Raw genomic sequence first — 21,505 nt, 5'->3', positions numbered from 1 at the left:
TCACGTACTATCTATCCAACGCACCTCCACATCCCAACCTTCATCCACACACACCCACAACCATCAAATGACGTCTACTGTCAACCCTCGGCAACCCCAAACCTAACCCAAGAAACCACCGCAAAAAGAAGACCATCCCAAGACGGCACGGCAGCATCCGATCTCGTCGCCAACCCCGGGCCATCATTCCCCCCTCATATCCGAATTTGGTCTAGCGCCTCAACAATCCGGGGTAATCGTTGCCACGACCTTCCCTTTTGAGTAACTGGCCCAAGAATCAGCATCATGATCGATGACGAGGGTGTCTTATCTGTCTTTAGCCGGCTGGGTGACGATCTTGCAGACCATCTCGGGGTGGTGGTACTACCGAGATTCTACTACTGTTTCATGATTCAGTCATTCCAGCCGGGGCTGGGGTGGACGGGGTTTGTCCGATGTCACAACATACCCTCACTACTTACCTGGGACCGTGCATATATAGTGATGCATCGTCCCATCTCCGACTGGAGAATTGAGCCAAAGAGAACTTGATTAAACTTCCCTACATGCGACTTCAAAATACTAGAAAAAGGGTACAAAGAAAATGCCGAAATTCAACCTCTTCGGCACCGGCTTCGCCCTCCAAGCCGCAATATGGGCGGCCTGTGGCATGGCATTCATTCTCTTCGGTATGTCCCCGTCCTATCTATTCCAACCCAACACCCCAAATCTAACTCCTATCTGTTCTAATAAATACTATGCAGGCTACGATCAAGGCGTCTTCTCCGGCATCGTGGAAAACGACGACTTCCTCGCCACTATGAACCACCCCAACGACAGTCTCGAGGGGATCATCGTCTCCATCTACAATCTGGGGTGTTTCGCCGGCTGTATTGTCAATTTCCTATTAGGTGATTGGCTTGGTCGACGGAGGGCGATGTGGTTTGCTATGGTTTGGGTTATCGTATGTCACCCCATTCTTTATACAACAGTGATATGATTTGCTAATATGAATATATCTATGGGTACAGATCGGAGCAACTCTCCAATGCTCCGCGTTCTCCGTCCCCCATATTATGGTCGGACGATTCGTGACGGGCATCGGGACGGGCGTGGAGACGTCGACGGTGCCGATGTATCAAGCGGAATTGTGTGAGGCGAGTAAGCGCGGGAAATTGGTGTGTAGTGAGCCGTTGTTGGTTGGGGTGGGGATTGTTATTAGGTATATTCCTTTCTTCCTTCGAGTCATTTCAATTTGTGGTCATTTTCATTTGTTGTATACTGACTGTGGTTAATAGCTACTTCTTCGACTATGGGATGAGCTATGTTGGTGGTCAGATCGCTTGGAGATTGCCGATTGCGTGTCAGATGATTTTCGCTTTTGTAAGATATTATACATTGTCTTATTGGAGTTTCTGGCTAATGCAGATTATCTATCGATCTAGGTGGTCATTGTTCTGGTGTTCGGGCTGCCCGAATCACCCAGGTACTGCTACAAGGAAGGTCGCAACGAGGAAGCACTGCAGATCTTAAGTGATGTGTATGGGCGCCCGAAGGACGACCCGAAGATCCTGGCAGAGCAGGAAGAAATCCTGGAGGCTATTTCCGTGGAGACGAAATACGGGGAGTACAAGTGGAGGTATGTGCCCACCTTCAACATCGCAATTTGATGCAAGCTGACGAGACCAGAAATGTCTTCAAGCGGGATGAAGTTTCCACAGGCCACAGAGTGTAAGTCTCGCGTCTTATCTATCGCGAATCATCTGCTAACAACCGCGCAGTCTTCTTGCATACGGTATGCAATTCATGAATCAGATGGGTGGTATCAACATGGTCGTGTATGTTGGGCATAGAACTCACCTCACGAAATTCTGAAAGCCTTGCTAATGAAACCCAGATACTACATCCCCACCGTACTCAACACCAACGTCGGCCTGGACAAGAATCTCTCCAATCTTCTCGGCGGCTGCGTTCAGATTATGTTCGTCGTCGGAAGTATATTCCCCACCTTCTTCGTGGATCGCGTCGGTCGCAGAGCTCCCATGATCTGGGGATCATTCGGCTTAGGCATCTGCATGATGATGGTATCCATCCTGCTCAGTTTCAAAGGTCACGCCAACGAGCATGCAACATCGTCAGCTGCTGTCGCCTTCTTCTTCGTGTACATGCTTATCTTTGGCGCATCGGTTAACTGCATCCCCTGGTGCTACGTGCCCGAGATCTTACCCCTCCATGCGCGCGCCAAAGGAACCGCCGTGGGTATCTCGTCGAACTGGATCTGGGTAAGTCACTACTAGTAATCTCACGCACCTTCCACGACTAACAATCATTCAAATGAAAAGAACTTCTTCGTCGTAATGATCACACCCATCATCATCAACCGCCTGCAATGGAAAGCATACCTCATCTTCATGTGCCTGAACTTCGCCTTCGTCCCGCTAATTTATTTCTGCTACCCGGAAACCGCCAAACTGACCCTCGAAGAGATCGACTACCTATTCACCACCCCGGGAAAAAGCGCCGTGCAAATGTCCAAAGAGCTCGTGAAACAGCGAAAGCAACACGGCCATGTACCAGGCCAACGACTGATGCGACACACGGACGAGACCGGCTCCGAGAACATGGAGAAAAAGCAGGACAGTGTTGTCGCCGGGGTATCGGACGAGCAAGTCGAGCAGGTCTGAGGAAGGAAGCCAGGAGCGCGAGGCAGGGAGGATGAGAAAATAAAAAAATTCGCGCGCATCCGGTTGTATGATCAATGTACATGAAATGAATGTATGTATGTATGGCGTCTGCACATGTGGAGAGAGAGAGAGAGAGAGAGAGAGAGCTTACAGGAAACCCGCTGTGCTGGCCACGGCGGGTTTTCTTTTCAAGGGGTGACCAGTATGAGGCAATTTCTAGCAATTAAAGCACTCACTTTCATGCAGTGGTTGCAGAACAAAACAAGAAAGGAATGGTTCGCAATGCAATGCGCCCGTGGTAGTAAGTAGATAGCAAAAGCGCAGGGCCATCCATCCAATGAAGTGAATGGGATTTAGATCACTCAAAGGACCGCCGAAAAGGCTTGTACGACACTGTATCCAGTAGCATCATCAGGCTTACTGCGCACGACTAGGATTGATGATGAGAGTATATCACCTTGCGTTGCCGGGAAAGCTTCATTAATTATTATCTTTCAAACCAGCCAGTTCGGTCAGTCAGTCAGTCAGTCAGTCAGTCAGTCAGTCAGTCATCGAAGACCCCAGGAACTAACTCAGTAGTACCAGTCAGCGAATGCAGGACGTTTGAGCAAGAACGAATCCCGAGCATCCTGGAATTGTGGCGAGCTGGTGAAGGTAATTTAAGACCGCCGGACGGACCCATGCAAGCCGAGAAGAGGACGACTTACATATGCACATACCTGGGCCATCCCCTCCCTCCCTCCCCACCACGCCTTTGAATAAAAACGGAAAAAAGAAAAGAAAAAAAGAAAAAGAAAAAAGTGAGCTGGTGATATGTATGTACATATCCCAGGACCGGCCGTATGTATGCAAGATGCATTTGGCTCAAAGTTTATCAATCTTGAACATTACATTATGATTATATTATACATGAGGGATATCGGGGACCAAAAAGAGCCCCCCAGGGGTGGGTGGATACACGCGGTGAAGAGTCTTGCTGAGCTATAATAATGCATCAGTGGTTATCATTGGGGTGGTAAAGGGCAGAGAATAAATTGCGGTGAGCGTGATGCGAGTCCTCAATGATGGCAGCCTAACTGTGCAATTTTTTTCGGGAATGATGATGGCGCGGCAGGATGGATTTGGTTTGGTTTGACAAATCTGGGTTTCCTTTCTGCTTGATGGGGGGATGGATGGATGGATGGATGGATGGATGGAATCCGGGAATATGGGACAAGCAAGCAAACAAAGAGGTGGGAGGGGGAAACAGAACTGATGGGAATGGGCGGGGATTGATGGTTGGGTTGGTTGGTGGAGATGCAGATGGAGAGAGTACCGAGCAGAGTTCACTGGTAGAGTACCCCGTAAATAGTATCTATCCCTATTCCTATCCCGAAAGATAGATAGATAGTATATTGTTACTATCTTCCTTAGATTAGCCATCGTTGTTTGACAGGAGCGGGTCTCTTCCTTTCCCCCATATCTCTTAAGTGTGACATGTCACATTCGATGAATATCACGCTGCTTTTAGTGTCCAATTACGATATTCGGGGGCGACTACCGGTCTAGCGTGGCCGGTAATTTGGCGCTAGACTCGTAGTATTTGTCCGGAGCCACTTCGAAGCACCGAAAGAAGGCAAAGGGAGTGGGATGAACTGGCCCCGGGGGGTGAAAGAATTAGTGTGACTGTGCCAGCTGCATGGCTGCTTCAAAGAATAGACAAAAAAAAAAAAAAAAAACAGGGTCGACGAGGGGGACAAACAGCGGAGAATAACCTCGCCCAATCAGCCCTCCTTATCCGCATAATTCGGATCGCGCTTCGGCCCATCAAGCGAGGTCAGGGGCTCCACAGCTTATATGTATCCAATTCCTGCCTGCGAATCACCGGCCGTAAGTCGGTCTGAGCTTTCCTGGCCAAGACGTGAGTGATAGACTGATCAACGTCTGGCGATGGTTAATCCACCGAACTGTGATAGAGTAAGTAAGTTGTGCGTTTACCTGTCCCACCGTCGGACTTGAAACCGGCCACCTGTGTTGGGGTGTCTTCATAACCCCGAGACTTGAACGCGAACGAACGCGAAGATCAGGCCAAAACCAAAAAAATAGAAAATAGCAGAAATAAAAATAGAATAAAATAATCTATACATAACACGCATGCAAACGAAAAACGACTCATAGAAGCAAGAGTAGAAGCGCAGTCGAAGTACCCAGAGTAGCCCTTGCACGTTGCATTCGCCGCGCTGGTACATCTAACGAATAGACCACTCCCAACCATCGGTATAGATCTGTGCAGAAGACAGGGTCCCGATATTGACTGGTGATTCTGTGTTGTGTATTTGACTGATCCGGCCTGATCATTGGCGCATCGGCATTCCATCCCTCCCGTCAGTCCTCTTAGTGCTTGGTGCTTAGTCCGATAGCAGATGGGGGGACAGGCAGCCAGAAGGTAGCAAACAATATGGCTTCATAGGCAGGGGTTGAAATGTCATTTTCTACACCATGGGTTTCCATTCCACAAGATGGACTTCCCAAAAATCGGCATGTAGAACAGCCTCAGATCGCATGGGAGGGTGGGTGATTCGTACAGCCGGGCTCCAAGTGGACCAGAGTGTCACTGATCAGATCTCAGCTGGACAGCCTCCTTGGGCTGTAGGGGTTCTAGCCACATCATTGGTTGAGCCGGGGGTGAACGATTAATTTTCTTTTATTTCTGAAATTGTTTATTCTTTTCCCCACTTGGCCAACAACCTGCGGCTGATTGAGTACGACACCATGCACAACGACGACACTCTTGCATGAGTAATTAGCAGACACCCGTTTGAAGCTAGACGGGCATAGCACATAAATCAGGATATGCAGAGAGAAATACAATGTGGCTGTTGGGAACGCCGTGGGTTGTGCAGATCGAGGATTGCGTCTCTGAAGCCCGCCATATGCGCGAGACGGGCTGCAGCCGGCGCTAACTCGGTAGCGTACTCGCATCGAGCATCAATTTAGATTAAGTGTGACCTATACATTGTTATTAGCATCAGATGGTAAAATTCGGAGCTGATCTTTTGTGCTGAGAGCCCACTACGATGTGTGGGATTAGGGATGGAGAGATTGATCCTCCCGGCCTCCCAACACCAGTCACAATCCATTTGCTCTTTTGGCCATAGGACATACAGCAAGGGCCCGGTTACCGAGAACCCCGTCGTAGCTTGCATAAAACGGTCTGTTGTATGCATCTCAAATGCTGAGTGGTCCTTTCGGGGGTTTGTGGGAATTTCTCTGTCACCTTTTCCCTGTCCAATCCCTCCTGCCTCCCCCCTGCTCTGCTGCTATAGTTCACGTCTCTCTTTCCTTTTTCCTTTATCGCTCACATCTCAGCCCTTGTGGCATGCATCACTCACTCTTCCCACCCACCTAGACGATTTTCGGTATAGCCCAACACGTATCTATCACACCAAGGTAAGGAGAGCTGAAACCCTCCCTGGTTGAGGTTCCCCTTAGCTGGGACCCCCAGATGCAAGTCATCGACGGGAAGATCCGAGTCATCCGAATAATTGCTGCGGCGGACATGACATGTTGCCTAAACCAGGGTCCATGTATGATTGATCTTTGGATGCATTGAGTCCGGCCAGGTCGTGTCTCCAATCAATCGGTCCAGACTAAGGTGAAGATCTCCCGATGGGAACATAGGTCGCCTGCCCCAGGAGGCGTAATGGGGGGTGGAGGGACACCAACAAGTCCAGTTTTGGCTATATATAGGTGGGATGCTCGGGACCGACGAGATTTAAGTTCATGGAGTGGAAAAAAAGCGTGTCCCAGACAAGGTGAACTCTGTCGAAGAACACGTCTATAAGCCTTTGAATACCCTTCAGTTGATTTTTACTAATTTCACATCACAATTGATCCTCTGGTTGAGAGCTTTGCACTTCCTGTTTCTCCTTGTGTTGATCTCATTGCGAAGCCGTCACCATGCCTGTGAGTTGCTATGTGTGTGAATAGCCTTTGCGACCGATGCTAATGACATACTAGATGCCCGGAATGAAATGTCCCCATTGTCTTTCAGAGGGGACTGATGTTTGGGTCATCCCCGGCAAGAATTGCCACAAGTGTGGAACTGCAGTTGGTTGATTGGGCGGCCAGGTGAGATGGATTCGATAGATATACTCTACTCTTAGGGCGCAATCATACTAACACCAGACCGCAGTCCGCTAGAAACCGCTTCAACTCTGCTCGGGAGCAGGTCAATCCGACTCCTGAGGATGGGGAACAAGGACCGGAAACTCTTCACTGCCTTCCAGAAAACATTCGAATTCCCTGCGACTGTTATTTATATCGCGCGATTACCTGTTGTTGTTGTTTACAATGATTGAAGAAGCGAGGCAGACGGCAGGATCGGCTGGGAGGAAAATGAGAAGTTGACAGGTACAATATCCCAAGCTTGGAGGTACTAGAGAGCGCTCCCTGCCGTGGGATTGCAATTGGGGGGTATGAAACGAGAGGAAAAAAATTCTCTTCCTGTATAATATTTACGATAGACTATTTAGATACGAAATAATTCTGACGCATTGAACGTTCATCAACAGACCAGAAACTTGGCTTTGAATTGATCACAGTCAAAAGTAAATCAATCCAGCGGGTAGTAATCTTGGCCTCGGTCCAAGTTGCAGCTCTCCCCGCAGATCAACCACCAACTTTCTCCAACTTCCATCTCCCACCTGACATTCCACGAAACATCACCTTTACTCTATAAACAACACAAAGAAACACCCAAAATGCTCATAATAGGCCTCACCGGCTCCATCGCGACCGGCAAATCCACCGTCTCCTCCATCCTCTCCGCCGCACCCTACTCCCTCCCCATCATCGACACCGACCTGATTGCCCGCAAAGTCGTCGAGCCCGGCACCCCAGGCTACAAAGCCATCGTGAACTACTTCGGGCCAACCACCCCGGATCTCCTTCTCCCAGCATCCGATCCCAATGACACAACAACAACAACCACAGACCGCCCCCTCAACCGCCCAGCACTAGGCCGTCGCGTCTTCGGCACCACCGAAGCCCGCAAGCGAGACCGCGCCATCCTCAATAAGATCGTGCACCCGGCTGTACGGCGCGAAGTCTACAAAGCGCTGCTATACTACTATGTGCGCGGTCACTGGGCGGTGGTTCTGGATGTGCCGTTGCTGTTTGAGAGCGGGATGGATCTGCTGTGTGGGACGGTGATGGTGGTGGGGGTTTCGGATCCGACGGTGCAGATGGAGAGGTTGAGGAAGAGAGATGCGCATCTTACGGCAGAGGATGCGGAGAATCGAGTGAGGAGTCAGGGGGATGTGAAGGGGAAGGTGGAGAGGGCGGAGTATCGGGGGGTGAAGTCGGCGAGGGGCGTGGTGGTGTGGAATGATGGGGATAAGGGGGAGTTGGAGAGTGAGGTGCAGAGGGCGATGAGAGTCGTGAGGAAGAGTACGCCGCAATGGTGGGCTTGGATGTTGTGGTTGGTGCCGCCGGTGGGTGTGGCGGTTGCGATGTGGAATTTGGGGGTGAATTTCTGGTTGAAGAGGGGGTGGGAGAAGAGGGAGAGGGAGGTGAAGGCCAAGTTGTAGGTATAGCTATGGCTATGGGTGTAGGGTTGGTGGTGCGAATAGGTGTGCTTGTGCTGTGCTGGATGTAAGCTGTATGGTTCGTGTTAATGATATTATATGCTGGTGATAACGCTGGATTGCTTAGTCGTCGTCTGGAACACCTGCTGGTGACTGCCTAGGGAGGTATAGCTGGTTCTCGGCGTTCAGTCCCACGCTGGCAGCATGATCAATTTCACTGAGAGAAATTCCCCTTCACCTCTACTCACTGCACAGGCAGGGTGTGACTGAATGAACATCTCGCTTTGAGCATTCGAGTACAGAGCTTTACAAGATAGTGCATTTGGTGCGAATGAGTATGTATGAATGTGTTGAATTGAATCTGTGGATGAATACTGACGAGTGATGACTAGGTCAGGTACTATAGCTGGTATCTGGAATACGCGCTAAAGATGTGCTTCTGCTTCGATGAATTGGAATACTGGGTGGAGGTGGACGAGCGAAGTCCTACGCTATACCGCAGGCGAGAGCAGCGTGCAGATAGCTCATCGCTTCCTCCCAACGTTTACCAGCAAGGATACCGGCCAATCGACCCGAAAAGACAGTATAATACCACCCTTCAGACCCGTCGTCAGCAGTACACTGGGGACATTCCACAGAAGCGCGGTATGTAATGCAGGTACTCAAAGTGATCGGGCTGACGAAAGCAGTTCATCTAGTCCCAAAGAGTGAGCTCTTGGAGCTGGGCAAAGAGGCCTGGCTTGAGCGCCGCAGAAAACACGCACAGCTCCAAGAATCTTGCAGACAACTCATGGAACGCCAAGAAAGAGATGAAGAGTCTCGCCAAGCTCAATGTCAGCCAGGAGACAATACCCGACAGCATAACCCGTCCTCATACCAATACACGAACGGCCAACTTGCTGTCCGTAGGTCAGCAACGCAGTCTGCCAGATATCTGTACGGTCCCACTGCCGACAGAGTAGAACCAAGAATGAATGCAGTCGTCGACTATGATAGATCAAAAGACAAATATCCTGGCAGAAGCCAATGGTATGGCACAGCGCCCAAGAGTGGTACCGATGCCCACCCGTACTCATATTCACCCATGACGGGCTACCACGACCGAGCATATGAGGCCTACCAGGCTCATGATCACGTCCAAGCGAGGGTTAACGGGACTTATTGGTAAGGCAATGTCGAATCTCGTCTTCTGGCGAGCAAGGCCCGGAACATACTCGTCTCCAGATGTGTCGGTTTTCAAGTGTACTTTATTTATGTTTGCGCTTCTTTTGCTTCTTATCGTCGCCCATCGTCGAATGTCTTCCACCAGAGATGCTTGTGAGTTGTGACAATTTGACACGATGTGGCTTGTTGCTTTCCTTCTTGATCATCGCATCAACATCGTCATCATCGGACTCGGCCTCGGTTTCACCGGTCTACAAATTGTCAGAAAAAAAATCTTATGTGTATCATGTGATGAAACAAACCGCGGTCTTCTTCTTTCGTTTGAAATTGCCGTATGCTTGTCGGCCACCAACAGCCATGTCATCATCGTCCGCATCCAGCGAGCCATCCGCGACAATGAACGGCGGCGGCGCATACTGAGCAACGGGCTCCGCTACACCATAGTCGAGCACCCATTCTGTGTCACCCGAGTCTTGAGCCTGGCGTGCAAGTGCTTCCTTCCGTTTTTCCTCTTCCTCAGCGAGGGCAGCCGAGATCGCCTCGAGATCCGACTTGGGGGTGCCGATAGGACTTTCAGCGGGGCCGGTGGACAATCTCTGTCGCTTCGGGGGAGTAGAGGCCTTGGACTCGTCGGTGGATGCGGGCTGGGATGTTTCACGGGTAGCATTTGTGGCAGCAGCACGTTGCATGAACTACGACATTATTTTAGTATTCTTAAAACGGAAAAAGAAAATAAATTGTGATGTTGCTAAACATACCTTCATGGTCAGCAGCCGCGAAGACATGGTCTTCTCTGGCTTTGAGCCAGAGGTAGGAGAGCCCCTCATGACGAATGCCCAGAAGATGTAAGTGCAGAACCGAAAACCGTCAAAAACAAGCATAAATTGAAGTCATCCAGGATTGAAGAACGACAGCCAGCAGAATGGCCGTGATTGCAAAGCCGAAATTCCCAGGCGGCAGAATCCCACCGCATCAGCCGCAGGAGCGCCGCCGATTGGCCGGCGGCTCAAGCGCAGCAGCTCCCGCAAACTGGAAACCTCATCCAATCTCTCTCCAACCCGAGTCCTTTCGTCCTCACCTCCGCTCCATCCGCCAGCTACTCTCGCGTCCCATTCCGGACCTCAATTGCCCAGCATGTTGCCCTGCTTCCGCAGCCGGGTCGCGACCCTCTCCTCCACCTTCACCCCCCGATTCGCCGCCCGGGCCAGCTACTCGACCACCGTCCCTCGCCTCTCCGAGAACTTCATCCCTGCCAACGACCCGACCCCGCCTACCGCTAAGCCGAATGTCTCTGGCACCAATGCTACTCCTGTGGATGCCATGGGCGGCTGGGATGCTCCTCTGAGGGAGGAACCCGAGGCGGGCGAGCGCACCCGTCACCTCCAGGCTCCCAACCGGGCCACCACCTGGGCTGCCAGCCAGCAGCCCAAGGAGAAGGCCATGGTTGGTCCTCGCTTCGAGCAGACGATAATGGAGTTGCAGGTGCGTTCTCAATAACTTCCTCCGCTCAGTTTCGGTCAATTGGTCGTGTGGGATGGGGAATATTATGATCATGGCAATATTGATATATAAGACATAAGAAACGCTAACATTTCTCAGCCCCAACCCTTGGCTGCCATTGAGCTCATCCACAGACAGCCCGTCCGCTGGACGAAAAAGCGCGTCGTCAGCTGTGACGGTGGTGGCGGTCCCCTGGGCCACCCCAAAGTCTTCATCAACACCGACAAGCCCGAGATTGCTACCTGCGGCTACTGCGGTCTTCCCTTCGTATGTTGCCATTGAACTCGTATCAATGATACGTGCTAATAATGTACAGGCCCACGAGCAACACCGTGCCTACCTCAAGTCCCTCCCCGCCACCAGCTACCCTCTCGAGCCTACCGGTGACGCCGCCGAGGTGAACGAGAGCCAGCGTGTGACCGAGGGTGGATTCGAGCAGCGGTAAAGATTGATTTTATAGGCGTTGACGATGTTTTGTTTTTATCCTTTAGCCATACGGCTGTTGTACAGATGTACCAGGTCAATGAAGTCGTTAGATTGAATATTTGAATTTCTAGGATATACTCTGATATATCCACACGTACGCCATCCACTCTACACCACTCAGACGTATACTCTACACAATCACAACCGCACTGCCCCACCACCACCAAGTCAAGCCTTCTCACCCTGAATCGTAGCAACCACCTTCCGAGAGTGTCTCATGGCCCTAAACTCCAAGTACCAAATACCCTGCCACGTACCCGTAGCCAAGCGACCATTAGAAATAGGAATCGTAACCGAAGCGCCAATCAACGCGGACTTGATATGAGCCTGCAAGCACCATCAGTATTATGCTCTTTTCCTCTCCCTATTACTACTAATCGAAGATAAGAAAAACGTACCGGCATATCATCCTCCCCCTCAGCCGAATGCCTATAAAGATTCCCCTTCTTATCATACGGAGCGATGCGATCCAGCGCATCACTCATATCCGCGCGCACATCATCATCCCAGTTCTCGTTCAGTGACAGCGCGCAGCTCGTGTGCTGCACGAACAGGTTCAGCATGCCGACCTTGTAGTTCTTGATCTCGGGGAGTTGCTCCAGCACGTGGTCCGTGATGAGGTAGCTGCCGCGTGAGCGGGCTGGCAGGGTGAAGGTTTTTTGGGACCAGGACATTGTTGTTGAGGTTTTGTGAGTTGGGACTGGGTGTTGGTTAGCTGTTGCTGTTTGTGTGGGTGTATGGTTTTGAGGTTTTGAGGTTGCGGGGTTGGGTGGTGTGTGGGGGTTGTTTGCGGGTGAGATGGGAGGGAGGGATTGATGGTAGTGGATGGGAAGGGGTGGTGAAGGTGGTGTGTAGTATATTGGGGAGGACGTACAGTTACTGTTTTGTGGGAAGAGGGGGGAATTGTTTAATGAAGTTGTTGTTGTGATGTTGTTGGAGTGAGGGATTGAATTTCTGGTGGGGGAACCGCGCATCGACGTCATCTTCTGGTTCCCGATGGGAGGGATGGGTGTTTATTACTTACCGCTGCAACGCTACAGGCTCGTTCTGGTACAATCATCTAGTCATCAATTGGCTTCTGCGCTATATATATCTACGGCTAAATTGTATACAGCTGGGGTAGCTATGGCGCAGAGCATACGCTATCCTGTACATATGGCGGATTACTCGTCGCTGACCCCCAATCTGTACTGTTGAATGCTATTCCAGCTGCGGTCGAGTTATCCGATCGTATCTGTGCGATGTTAGCTTCTATACTTTATGATCAGGGATACTGAAACGTACATAGTACTTCGGTTCGACAAAGTGCCACCAGTCATCGCTGCGAAACGCATTATCGAGTGACTGGCTCAGCGGATCAAGCCAGGTAGTCAAGACGGTGTCAAAATGTGCATGCTTCGACCATGACACATACACCTTTGGATGGTCATTATTCTTGACACCATCGGAATTTCGAGCGTCCCCAGCGTTGATTTGCTCTGTGGTCAGGGTGCTATGGATGCTGCCCCATGCAAGATTATGGTAGCCGCTATGGGCCGACAGGAGCGCACGAGAGGGTTGCCAGGTGTTGTTCGCATTTCGTGAATGGATGATGACAACTCGTTCCCAGTCACTGGTCGAGAACATCAGACTGTCTGTTTAAATGGTTGGCTTGGTCTAGGCGACGTCTTACTAGTCATGGCCAGTGTCAATCAGATCCAGCACCTCGGCCCCGTCCTTCTCATAGAACAGGTTATACACTACCCGCACATCGGTCTCGTTGCACTGCTTGAACGTGTAGTAGATGGGAAATGCAGGACCAGGATTCCCTGTTGCTACTCCAGGTTTGCGACATCCACAGCCCACGTCTGGATACTCGCACTGTGGTGCAGCGGGTGTTTTGTGAGCCGCGTCGTATATGTCCGACGAGTTGGGTGAGCCCCCGAAAGCCCAGGTCGGATAACAGGGAGGTTGGTCCACTGCCTGGCCGAAGAACCAGAGAGGTGCGTAACGGGTAGCGAGCTCGACAGCGCCTTGGCTGAGGAAGTTGTTCATTTCATCGTTGGATATCTGTGTGACGGCTGCCGCCGGTGCGGCGAGAAGAGCCACTACAGTGTGTTTGCTTTTAAGCCACATCATGCAGTGTTTATATGGCAAGCATCCTACTCTGAAGAGCATCTATCTAGGTATCGCGGCATATTATATTCGATGTTCGCGACGCTATCTGGCTACGGCTGGCTGACCCCACCCTGCACTCCAGGTCTCGCGGATGAATCTGGTGCCTGCCTGACATCCCGGAGTGACCGATGGGGATGGCATCGTGCTGAATTTCAGGGGTATCGACTGGAGTAGTCTTGAAGTCGTCAGCTGCTGGCTGGCATAGCTGCACTCGTGGTCACTGCAGCTGGATAAGTGCCAGTCTTCCCGGCTCTCACATGCTCGTGATGACTACTTGAAGTTCTCTAGCCCTGTCGATCACCCTGATTTAGAGCCGGACGGGGACTTACACCGTAGGAACATATTTCCAATCTAGTCGATATTATTGGTCCGATGGTAGTATCAGCTGCTCGGGAACTTCTGGCAAGGCTGAAGCCTAATCATTGCTCATACTTCGTGACAGCTAAATAATAGAGAAAAACAAAACATGTATATCTACATCCGGCTCCGGGGGCTACTATTCTTCCCATCCAGTCATTCCTTCTTACGGCCTTGCTCATCCAAAAGATCACTTTGCTCATCAATTCCCGACCACTTGGGCTTCCCATCCGGAATATCCAGGACTCGCTTGCCGTAGAAAATATGGCACCTATACGACATCATAAGCATCATGCAATCTAAGCCGGCACTCCAAGGACCACTCACTCTGGTTCAAACGCCTCGCGCCAGTGCTGTCGATGTTCATCATAATCAGCGCTCTCGATGGCCTGCGGAAACATCAAGCAGACATTCCGTCCCTCGTCCATAATAGGAGATCGACAATAGGAACAATACACCTTAGTCGGAAGCTTATACTCCTGGGTGTCATTCGTGGAGGAGTAGAACGACAGGCCTTCAGCCCCCTTCGTAAAAGCGAGATCAGATTTATGGAAAATAGCCGCCCATTGGAATGGAGCGCCTACACAGTCAGCATGTTTCAGCCACTACCTCGTAAGAAGCTACTACCGACACGGCAGACATACCATGCGTCACTTGACAGCCCCGACAGTGGCAGAATTTAGACTTCAATGGTCGGTCCCGGCTTAATTGATAAGTCACCTGGCCGCATTGGCATTTCCCACGCCATTTCACGGGCCCGAATTCCTCAGGGGAGCGGATGCTGTAGGGCGGACGCTTTGTCCAGTCGTCTTCGCCGGATTTGGATTGGTTGTTCTGGGAGGGATAGGTGGCGCCCACATCGGGGAGAGGATCGCCTCCGTATTGAGTGTTGTTTGCCATTTTAGCTGCTGTGGGCTGGAAATGGATGAAGCTGATGCGGTTGAATAGGGTGGGTGGCGTTCGGAGTGGCAGGGGTCTGGAGTGGCAGAGGAAGGTTCTAGGAAGTCGCATAGCCTGGAGCAGTATGTACACAGTAATATAGACTGCCCTGGCAGTGTACCAGGTGAATTGGCTTGATTGTCTGCATGATGGCTATTTATTTGTCCTGAGGGCTGGTTGTTGGACATGATGTCATGGCGATGTAGTTGACGGGGCCCTGTTTTTTTTTCGTGAGTGGCCAGAAGAGGGCGATGGATCAGAGACTGTTCTGGATAAGCTTATTTTAAATTATGATGCAGTTTTCTATTGACAGTATGCAGCAGTGGTAGGCAAGTTGGTAAGTTGTTCTAGGGTATATATAGACTGCTGGAGGAGTATTGCTCATGACCCCATCGGGTTAGTGGCACTCTTTGGGGTCACGCGTCGAGGACCGCGCGAGAATCTCTCTCAATTCTTGGATCTTAATTTTACTATATTCATCAGCTTGGAGGAAAGACCCTTCAACCCTTTCCAGTCATTATGTGGTGGATTTTCAGCCTTGCTGCAGCCACCGGCGTCGGTCGTTGAACTGGGATCAATTTCCGTCGAGACCCTCTGGGGCAAACGGGACCAAAATGCCAACCACCAAGCAATCCCTGAGGCAAACATGAAACACCCGCCTGCCCCCCTTATATGAACCAACTGGGGGACATGTCTCCCCTCATTTCGCTTGCTAATGTGATGAGTCCTGCGCCAATTGCCAATCAAGCGTTTCAAAAAAAAAAAAAAAAAGAACGGTGCTCGGCCCCGGCTTTGACCAGCGACGCGCTGGAATGGGGACGAACTGCGGGTTCATGCAGCGACTTCACATCACACAGCTTTCCCGACACCAATCAATCATCACCGCGCTGTTGATTATTCACTCGCTCTTGCATCCTTCCCACGCTGCCTTTCTCCTGCTCCCTAACGGTCTCTTTGTTCCACCGCTCCATCTCCCCTTTTAAGTTCGCTCCTCGTTTCCCTCCAGTCCATTGCAACCGTCCATGCCGCTTGTCTGCTCACCATCATGGGTTTACTGAGCCGGCTTCGCAGGCGGTCCAAGAGCCATAGCCGCGCGGGGAATGTGGCCACCACCTACGACCACCTTTGCCTTGACTCCCACCACACTTTCGCCGGCCTCGACCTCACAAAAAAGCTTCCCCGACCGCTGCTGGCTCGCATCTTCACCTATGTGTGTCCGCACACCATCGATTCGAGCTATGATACCTCCGAGGAGTCGATGACAGAGGATGGCTGCATGCTCTGTGATATGCGCGACCTGGCACATTGTGCCGTGGTCTGTAAACGGTGGTATCTGGAGGCTCGGGCTTTGCTGTGAGTTTCTTTGTCCATTAATTCCGCTCTCTGCTGATCGCTGGTTTTAGTTACGCTCACGTCCGTATCGACGCCGTCCACTACTGCGAGCTCGAGGTCCAACTTGCCGCCAAACGAAAACGCCATTCCTTCTTCGACCGCAATGGTGAAGCGATCGATGCCCCACAAGTACGCTTGCAGCTGTTCATGCAGACTGTCCGAGATTCGCGAGACCTAGGGCGCATGGTGCTCTCCCTACGGATGCCGTACATGACACGCGAGGCCAGCAAGGCGGAGATTGCGCGCACCATCTCCGTGACGCCCAACATACGCTACGTTGACCTGCCGGCGGGGATATACAGCGACGACGCGTCGTGTTTGGCGTTGAAGCAGGAGCTTATCGGACGGTGTCCGGATTTGCGTCGCATGACCTACCGACACGGCGCCGAGGGCAGCTTCTTGCAGTTGCCGGAAGCCCGTCTGTGGCAGAATTTGGAGGTGCTGGAACTCTCTCGATTATACATTGAGCCGCGGCTTCTTCGCATGGGGCTGGCCTCGTTTCCTAAACTCCGCGACCTGACCCTCGACGACCTGCCGTGGCTGGATGACTCGGCATTTGACCTCTCCGACACTCTGCCTCCTTTCCCAGCCGTCCAGCGGCTGACCCTTCGCGATACCCCGAACGTCACGGCAAGCGGGCTTGCCGGCGTTCTTTCCCTGCCTTTGAACCGCACGGAACTACGATATTTGACACTGTCTGCGACGGGGGTGCTCCCATCCACTCTGCACCAGATCCTGTCGGCTGCGCCGCAGCTACACACCCTATCAGTCATTCAGGACGTATCGCGGTCCTTCCCGACCGACCGGGTTCCGCCGCTGTCTTCCCGGTCGCTGCAATTACTGCACTACGAGATCACCTCGCCGGCGGGGTCGTACGGCCTGCCGCCAGTAGCTGCATCCTACTACACGTACCTGATCTCGTCGCTGATGTCGAACTGCCTGCCAGGACTGCGTGACCTGTACGTGCGCGACGCCAGCTTCCCAGAGGCACTGCTGCTGGCGCCGCCCCCACGACTATTCGGTGGTGGCGAGGGCGGACCACAGTTCTTCAGCGGAGGTATTTCGCAGCCACTAAACGTGTATAGCAAGGGTCTGGACGAGCTTGAGTGGAACTTTACGCCGTACGAGCCACCATCAACACGAGGACGGCGCGATGGCACAACCCGACCGGTGAGCTTCCACGACGCGCAGCTCAGTCGGTCATGGGGCGGAGACGCACGCAAGAGCGTGCTAGTAGGCAATGGATTTGGTGGATTCCTGGCAGTGCCAGTGGACGATGGACGACCAAAGAGCAGTGGGGGATGGCGACGCGAGAGCCGACAAGATTTGTGGAGGTAGCAGCGATGCAGCATAGCGATTGGAGCAATATAATGATAATGACTATACCATCATCCATGATCCCCAAGCTCCCACCATACTATATATATAGTAACCACCATCCCCATCACCCAACCCAACACCCAATAGAGAAAGAGAGAAGAAAGATTGAACTAACATTCCTCCCCAACAACCAAAACCGCCACATCATGCTCCTGCAACTTGACCTCATACTTATCCCTCACACAACCTAAATCCTTACCCGTCCACGCATCCGTCACCTTAAACCCTTTACCTTTCTTCCCCTTTGAATTCTTCCCCTTTAACTCAGGCACCTCCCCCCAAACCGCCGTACGAGTCTTCACCCCATCCTCCGAATTCAACATCAACACAAACACCTCCCCAGAAGACGTCGGCCCAGACCAATACTCCGCCGGATGCTCCGCATCAAACGTCCAATCGGGATTATATCCCCATTTATACGGATACGCGGGGCGCCCGATCACAGCGTCTTGGTGGAAGGTCAGCAGGGGTTTGTTGAGGAGGATGGTGAGGTGGGAGGTGTCGATTGAGTCCAACTATACACAACACCATTTCATATTAGCATATGTCCGTCAGCTGTATAGAGTAGGTGGGAAGGAAAGGGAAAGGTATACAGGCGTCCCAATAATCAACGGCGCCTTCATCATCGCCCAAAGAGCAAAATGCGCTCTATTCTCAGCGAGAGTCAAATTCCCATTCCCGACCTCCAGCATGTCCGGGTCCGGATAGCCCCAGAAGTTGGCGTAGTTCATGTAAAAGCTGTTTTCGTTGGCGATTTCGGCGATGCGGGTCCATGTTGCTATCACACCCAACCTCCTTTATTAGTATTTATTATTTCATGAGGAGGTAGGTAGGTAGGTAGTTATCGAGTATGTATGTATGTATGTTATGTATGTATAGAGTTTAGGGGGGTAGTAGGGGTAGGGTATACCGGTAATATCTCCCGACATGCGCCAGCTATTCCCCGTTTCATTCCCCCAAGCGTTCACATCCGCTTGGCCCCAATCACATAGTGAGTAGAGAATTGTTCTGTTGACGCTGAGTAGGGCATCGCGCATGCGTTGGTACCGTTTCGCTGTGGTGGAGGTGGCCCAGTCGTATCCTGTGGGCGCAGCATCGGTCAGGTCCACGCAGGTGCCGTTGGGGAAATTGGACCCGTCGGTGCTGTCGGGGACGCAGTAGGTGTATTGGTCTGTGAGGTTGGTGGGGACGCCGCAGTTGTCGTATTTGAGGTCTATTCCTTTGTCAGAACAGAGGTTATCGGTGAGTGATTGGGGGAAGTACAGTCAACACCCCATTCAGCAAACGATTGCGCGTCGATTTCTTCGTAGCCGAGACTGGCTGGGTAGCCGGCGCAGGTGGTGAGGCCGGCGCCTTATTATTTGTATCACTTCTGTTAGCTGTGGTGATCTCTTTGGAGTGGAGGGGCTGGGGTATGTGCTCACTGCTGTAGATTCCCAGTTTCAGTCCCAGGGCGTGTACTTGGTCTGCGACGCCGGAGATGCCATTGGGGAATTTGTCGGGGTCGGGGATGATGCGTTTGGTGGTGCTGTTGCGGCCGGATTTGACGGACCAGCAGTCATCGACTGTTTCTGTCAGTCAACTGTGCCAAAGGGTAGTGGGGATAATGGAATTTGGAGGGGGGGTAAGTGTACTGTTGATATACTCATATCCCAAGTCCTTCAACCCCAAATTGACCACCTCATTGGCAGCAGTCACGATCTTGTCGGCGTCAATATCGCAGCTGTATGCGTTCCATGAGTTCCAGCCAAGGGCAGGAGTGCGGCCCTACAATTGAGAATATCTTCTCGTTAGTCGAGATATAGACATGGTAGGAATGAAAGTGACATACCACGCCATCAGGTCGAACCAGGGCTGTAGCCGGCACTAAGAGTACGGACGAGGTGAGAAGCCACCGCATCTTGCTTAGTTTGCACTCAATGGATAGGTAGGTAGACACAGTGAAAGCAGACAGATCGGTGAACGAAAGGGAGTGCAAAAAAGCATAGCTTATGTAGCTGAGCTGGTCGTGCGGGGAACGGTCAATAATGCACCTGCAGGTCCGGTTAAGATCTGCAGGCGAGGCCAATAGTGTCCGGGTTTGACTTCACCTGATTTAGGCTATCTGAAGCAGACGTAAGCATTGCGGGATAATGGTTCGGTGTTTGCATTGGGACAGGTTACCGGATGTGCCGTGTTGGATGGGGAATAGTGTTGCTGCAGGTTGATGCAGGTTATATTAAGTGGTGATATTGTTTGACTTTGACGGGCGTGGACTGCGGGGTTGTGCTGGTATCTGTTGAAAGGATTAGTAAATGTATTTTGTAATGATCTGGGATGAGGTATCAGTAGATTTTCTCTGGTACGTTTTGGAGGTATACTGCGATTGAGGTTGATGAACTCTCGGGTGATTAAGTTAACTACTGCCATGGGAAAGCGACATGTCACCGAAGCTTCAAGATGCTTGATCGTACGATGACGGACTGAAACAGGCAAAGATGGACATGGAAGAGTCATGTAAATGCACCAATCGGTGTCCCATGCGGGGGTTCGACAGCAGGCCCTAAAATAGTCTGCTGAATGTCTTGGACACGCCCTAGAATTACGCAGTCAACAACTGCAATAGATACATATTATATAGCCATAACAGCACTCTCATCAAACTTCATATCCACCCCCAAACAACCCCCTCAAGTACCACTCAAACGTCCTCCCCTCCATCCCAAAGTCCCCATTATGCACCTCCCCCGGCGGTCTCCAAAACCTCCCAGCCCCTTGCATCCCCTTGACCAGAATCCAGAAATCATCCGGAAATGCTCCCTTCCCTTTTACCTCCGCCGGCACCCTTTCCTTATCCTTCCACACCTCATCCATTAGACTGATCGGATACAATGTTTTTTTTACTTTCTTCCCGGAGTACTTCTCCAGTAACTGCGCAATCTCATTATACGAGATACGATCACTCACGAAATTCAACGTCCGGTTCTCCGACCGTTCCGGATGCTTGATTGTTTCGACAATGAACTCTCCTAGGTCGTTAATATGCGTGAAGTCTATAATGGCATCCGCGTCGCCGAGTATATGCAGCATGTATTCAGATGTATGAGGGTTCGTCCACGGACACCATATCTCCTCACGAGACTGGTTGTAGAAGTCTCCGCAGCCGATAAGGGTGTATGTCATAGAGCCTGATTTTATAGCTGGATGGTGTAGACAGGCTTCGTTGGCGGCGGATTTGGTATTCCACATCTGTACTTACATCATTAGTATTCAGTGTATAACAAGGATCTATGGAGCATGGAACTTATTACCGGATGAAGATACCCAACTTCATCCCCCGGCGGCCGATACACATGATGCATGCCGTATTCACTAGGATAGAATCTCCTCACACCGGCCTTTGCTCCAGCATCTTGGACCTTTGACTGCGCTTGCAGCGCTTTACCGTTCAAGGCGCTGATGATGATCTCGACATTGATGAGAAAGTGGACGAGGTCATCTGTACTGCAGGAGAGGATGTCCACTGATTCAGTGGATAGTCGACTTTGTTGCTCTGCTGTGAATTGCTTGTTTATAGAGCGAGCAGTGGATTCAGATTGCGGTGAAATCAGTTGAAGTACCTCGTGGGAGGTCTTGGTGAGGAGGGCGCGCAAAATGGATTGGCCGATTTGGCCGGTTGAGCCGAAGAGGGCAATTCTCATGATGATAATGAGATAGACTGGAAGTATATGCTCCGATTATCGTGATGATGATTGATATCTCATCTGATTCCATTGATGAACATATGAACATGGCCATTACGTCATGGGTAGGTATGCACTCGGTTCGGCATCTCTTGGATTGCTTGATCAACAGGTTTTCGAAGTATGACATCCTTTTTGTCGGGATTAACTTCCCAGATTATTCATCGTCCGTGTTCTG

General features: G+C 51.3%; 10 protein-coding genes across 10 annotated transcripts; 6 read left to right on the top strand and 4 right to left on the bottom strand.

Annotated features, from left to right (window-relative positions):
• Positions 1–583: 583 nt before the first annotated feature.
• On the top strand, positions 584–2,856 carry BO87DRAFT_331747 (putative MFS sugar transporter; the record flags this gene model as incomplete). Its single annotated transcript, XM_025620346.1, has 9 exons — positions 584–668; positions 744–943; positions 1,011–1,201; positions 1,278–1,362; positions 1,425–1,618; positions 1,669–1,710; positions 1,761–1,817; positions 1,877–2,261; positions 2,322–2,856. The coding sequence occupies 9 exons, from the start codon at positions 584–586 to the stop codon at positions 2,661–2,663; spliced, it is 1,581 nt and encodes a 526-aa protein (XP_025481178.1). The 3' UTR covers positions 2,664–2,856.
• A 646-nt stretch (positions 2,857–3,502) lies between these two features.
• Positions 3,503–4,056, top strand: BO87DRAFT_375317 (uncharacterized protein). Its single transcript, XM_025623003.1, has one exon. The coding sequence runs from the start codon at positions 3,779–3,781 to the stop codon at positions 4,043–4,045; it is 267 nt and encodes an 88-aa protein (XP_025481177.1). The 5' UTR covers positions 3,503–3,778; the 3' UTR covers positions 4,046–4,056.
• Positions 4,057–7,204: 3,148 nt separating this feature from the next.
• Positions 7,205–8,594, top strand: BO87DRAFT_21535 (putative dephospho-CoA kinase). The gene has a single exon (XM_025618648.1). It carries the CDS (start codon positions 7,406–7,408, stop codon positions 8,231–8,233), a length of 828 nt encoding a protein of 275 aa, XP_025481176.1. The 5' UTR covers positions 7,205–7,405; the 3' UTR covers positions 8,234–8,594.
• On the top strand, positions 8,556–9,484 carry BO87DRAFT_21586 (uncharacterized protein). The gene is made up of 2 exons (XM_025618652.1): positions 8,556–8,875; positions 8,920–9,484. The coding sequence occupies exons 1-2, from the start codon at positions 8,662–8,664 to the stop codon at positions 9,396–9,398; spliced, it is 693 nt and encodes a 230-aa protein (XP_025481175.1). The 5' UTR covers positions 8,556–8,661; the 3' UTR covers positions 9,399–9,484.
• Positions 9,478–10,221, bottom strand: BO87DRAFT_385382 (uncharacterized protein; the record flags this gene model as incomplete). The annotated part of the gene is made up of 3 exons (XM_025624720.1): positions 9,478–9,645; positions 9,697–10,086; positions 10,153–10,221. 3 exons carry the CDS (start codon positions 10,219–10,221, stop codon positions 9,478–9,480), a joined length of 627 nt encoding a protein of 208 aa, XP_025481174.1.
• A 238-nt stretch (positions 10,222–10,459) lies between these two features.
• On the top strand, positions 10,460–11,477 carry BO87DRAFT_375314 (zinc-finger domain-containing protein). The gene is made up of 3 exons (XM_025623002.1): positions 10,460–10,876; positions 10,994–11,161; positions 11,211–11,477. Exons 1-3 carry the CDS (start codon positions 10,529–10,531, stop codon positions 11,337–11,339), a joined length of 645 nt encoding a protein of 214 aa, XP_025481173.1. The 5' UTR covers positions 10,460–10,528; the 3' UTR covers positions 11,340–11,477.
• A 71-nt stretch (positions 11,478–11,548) lies between these two features.
• BO87DRAFT_424592 (UPF0047-domain-containing protein) lies at positions 11,549–14,794 on the bottom strand (the record flags this gene model as incomplete). The annotated part of the gene is made up of 8 exons (XM_025627244.1): positions 11,549–11,707; positions 11,779–12,080; positions 12,572–12,614; positions 12,665–12,992; positions 13,053–13,467; positions 14,065–14,165; positions 14,222–14,474; positions 14,539–14,794. The coding sequence occupies 8 exons, from the start codon at positions 14,792–14,794 to the stop codon at positions 11,549–11,551; spliced, it is 1,857 nt and encodes a 618-aa protein (XP_025481172.1).
• A 900-nt stretch (positions 14,795–15,694) lies between these two features.
• On the top strand, positions 15,695–17,620 carry BO87DRAFT_21404 (F-box domain protein). The gene is made up of 2 exons (XM_025618639.1): positions 15,695–16,186; positions 16,237–17,620. Exons 1-2 carry the CDS (start codon positions 15,879–15,881, stop codon positions 17,561–17,563), a joined length of 1,635 nt encoding a protein of 544 aa, XP_025481171.1. The 5' UTR covers positions 15,695–15,878; the 3' UTR covers positions 17,564–17,620.
• On the bottom strand, positions 17,589–19,880 carry BO87DRAFT_375309 (glycoside hydrolase family 27 protein). Its single transcript, XM_025623001.1, has 8 exons — positions 19,769–19,880; positions 19,437–19,709; positions 19,240–19,372; positions 19,030–19,170; positions 18,869–18,958; positions 18,516–18,818; positions 18,199–18,383; positions 17,589–18,120 (listed from the first exon to the last, which is right to left on the bottom strand). The coding sequence occupies exons 2-8, from the start codon at positions 19,503–19,505 to the stop codon at positions 17,716–17,718; spliced, it is 1,326 nt and encodes a 441-aa protein (XP_025481170.1). The 5' UTR covers positions 19,506–19,709; positions 19,769–19,880; the 3' UTR covers positions 17,589–17,715.
• Positions 19,881–20,242: 362 nt separating this feature from the next.
• Positions 20,243–21,285, bottom strand: BO87DRAFT_433496 (NAD(P)-binding protein; the record flags this gene model as incomplete). Its single annotated transcript, XM_025627663.1, has 2 exons — positions 20,243–20,833; positions 20,896–21,285. 2 exons carry the CDS (start codon positions 21,283–21,285, stop codon positions 20,243–20,245), a joined length of 981 nt encoding a protein of 326 aa, XP_025481169.1.
• Between the last annotated feature and the right edge of the window lie 220 nt (positions 21,286–21,505).

Source organism: Aspergillus neoniger (assembly GCF_003184625.1).
Source record: "Aspergillus neoniger CBS 115656 unplaced genomic scaffold BO87scaffold_11, whole genome shotgun sequence".
Taxonomy (NCBI): Eukaryota; Fungi; Ascomycota; class Eurotiomycetes; order Eurotiales; family Aspergillaceae; genus Aspergillus; species Aspergillus neoniger.
Note: the sequence above shows the minus strand (reverse complement) of the source record. Positions and strands in the feature narration are given on the sequence as shown.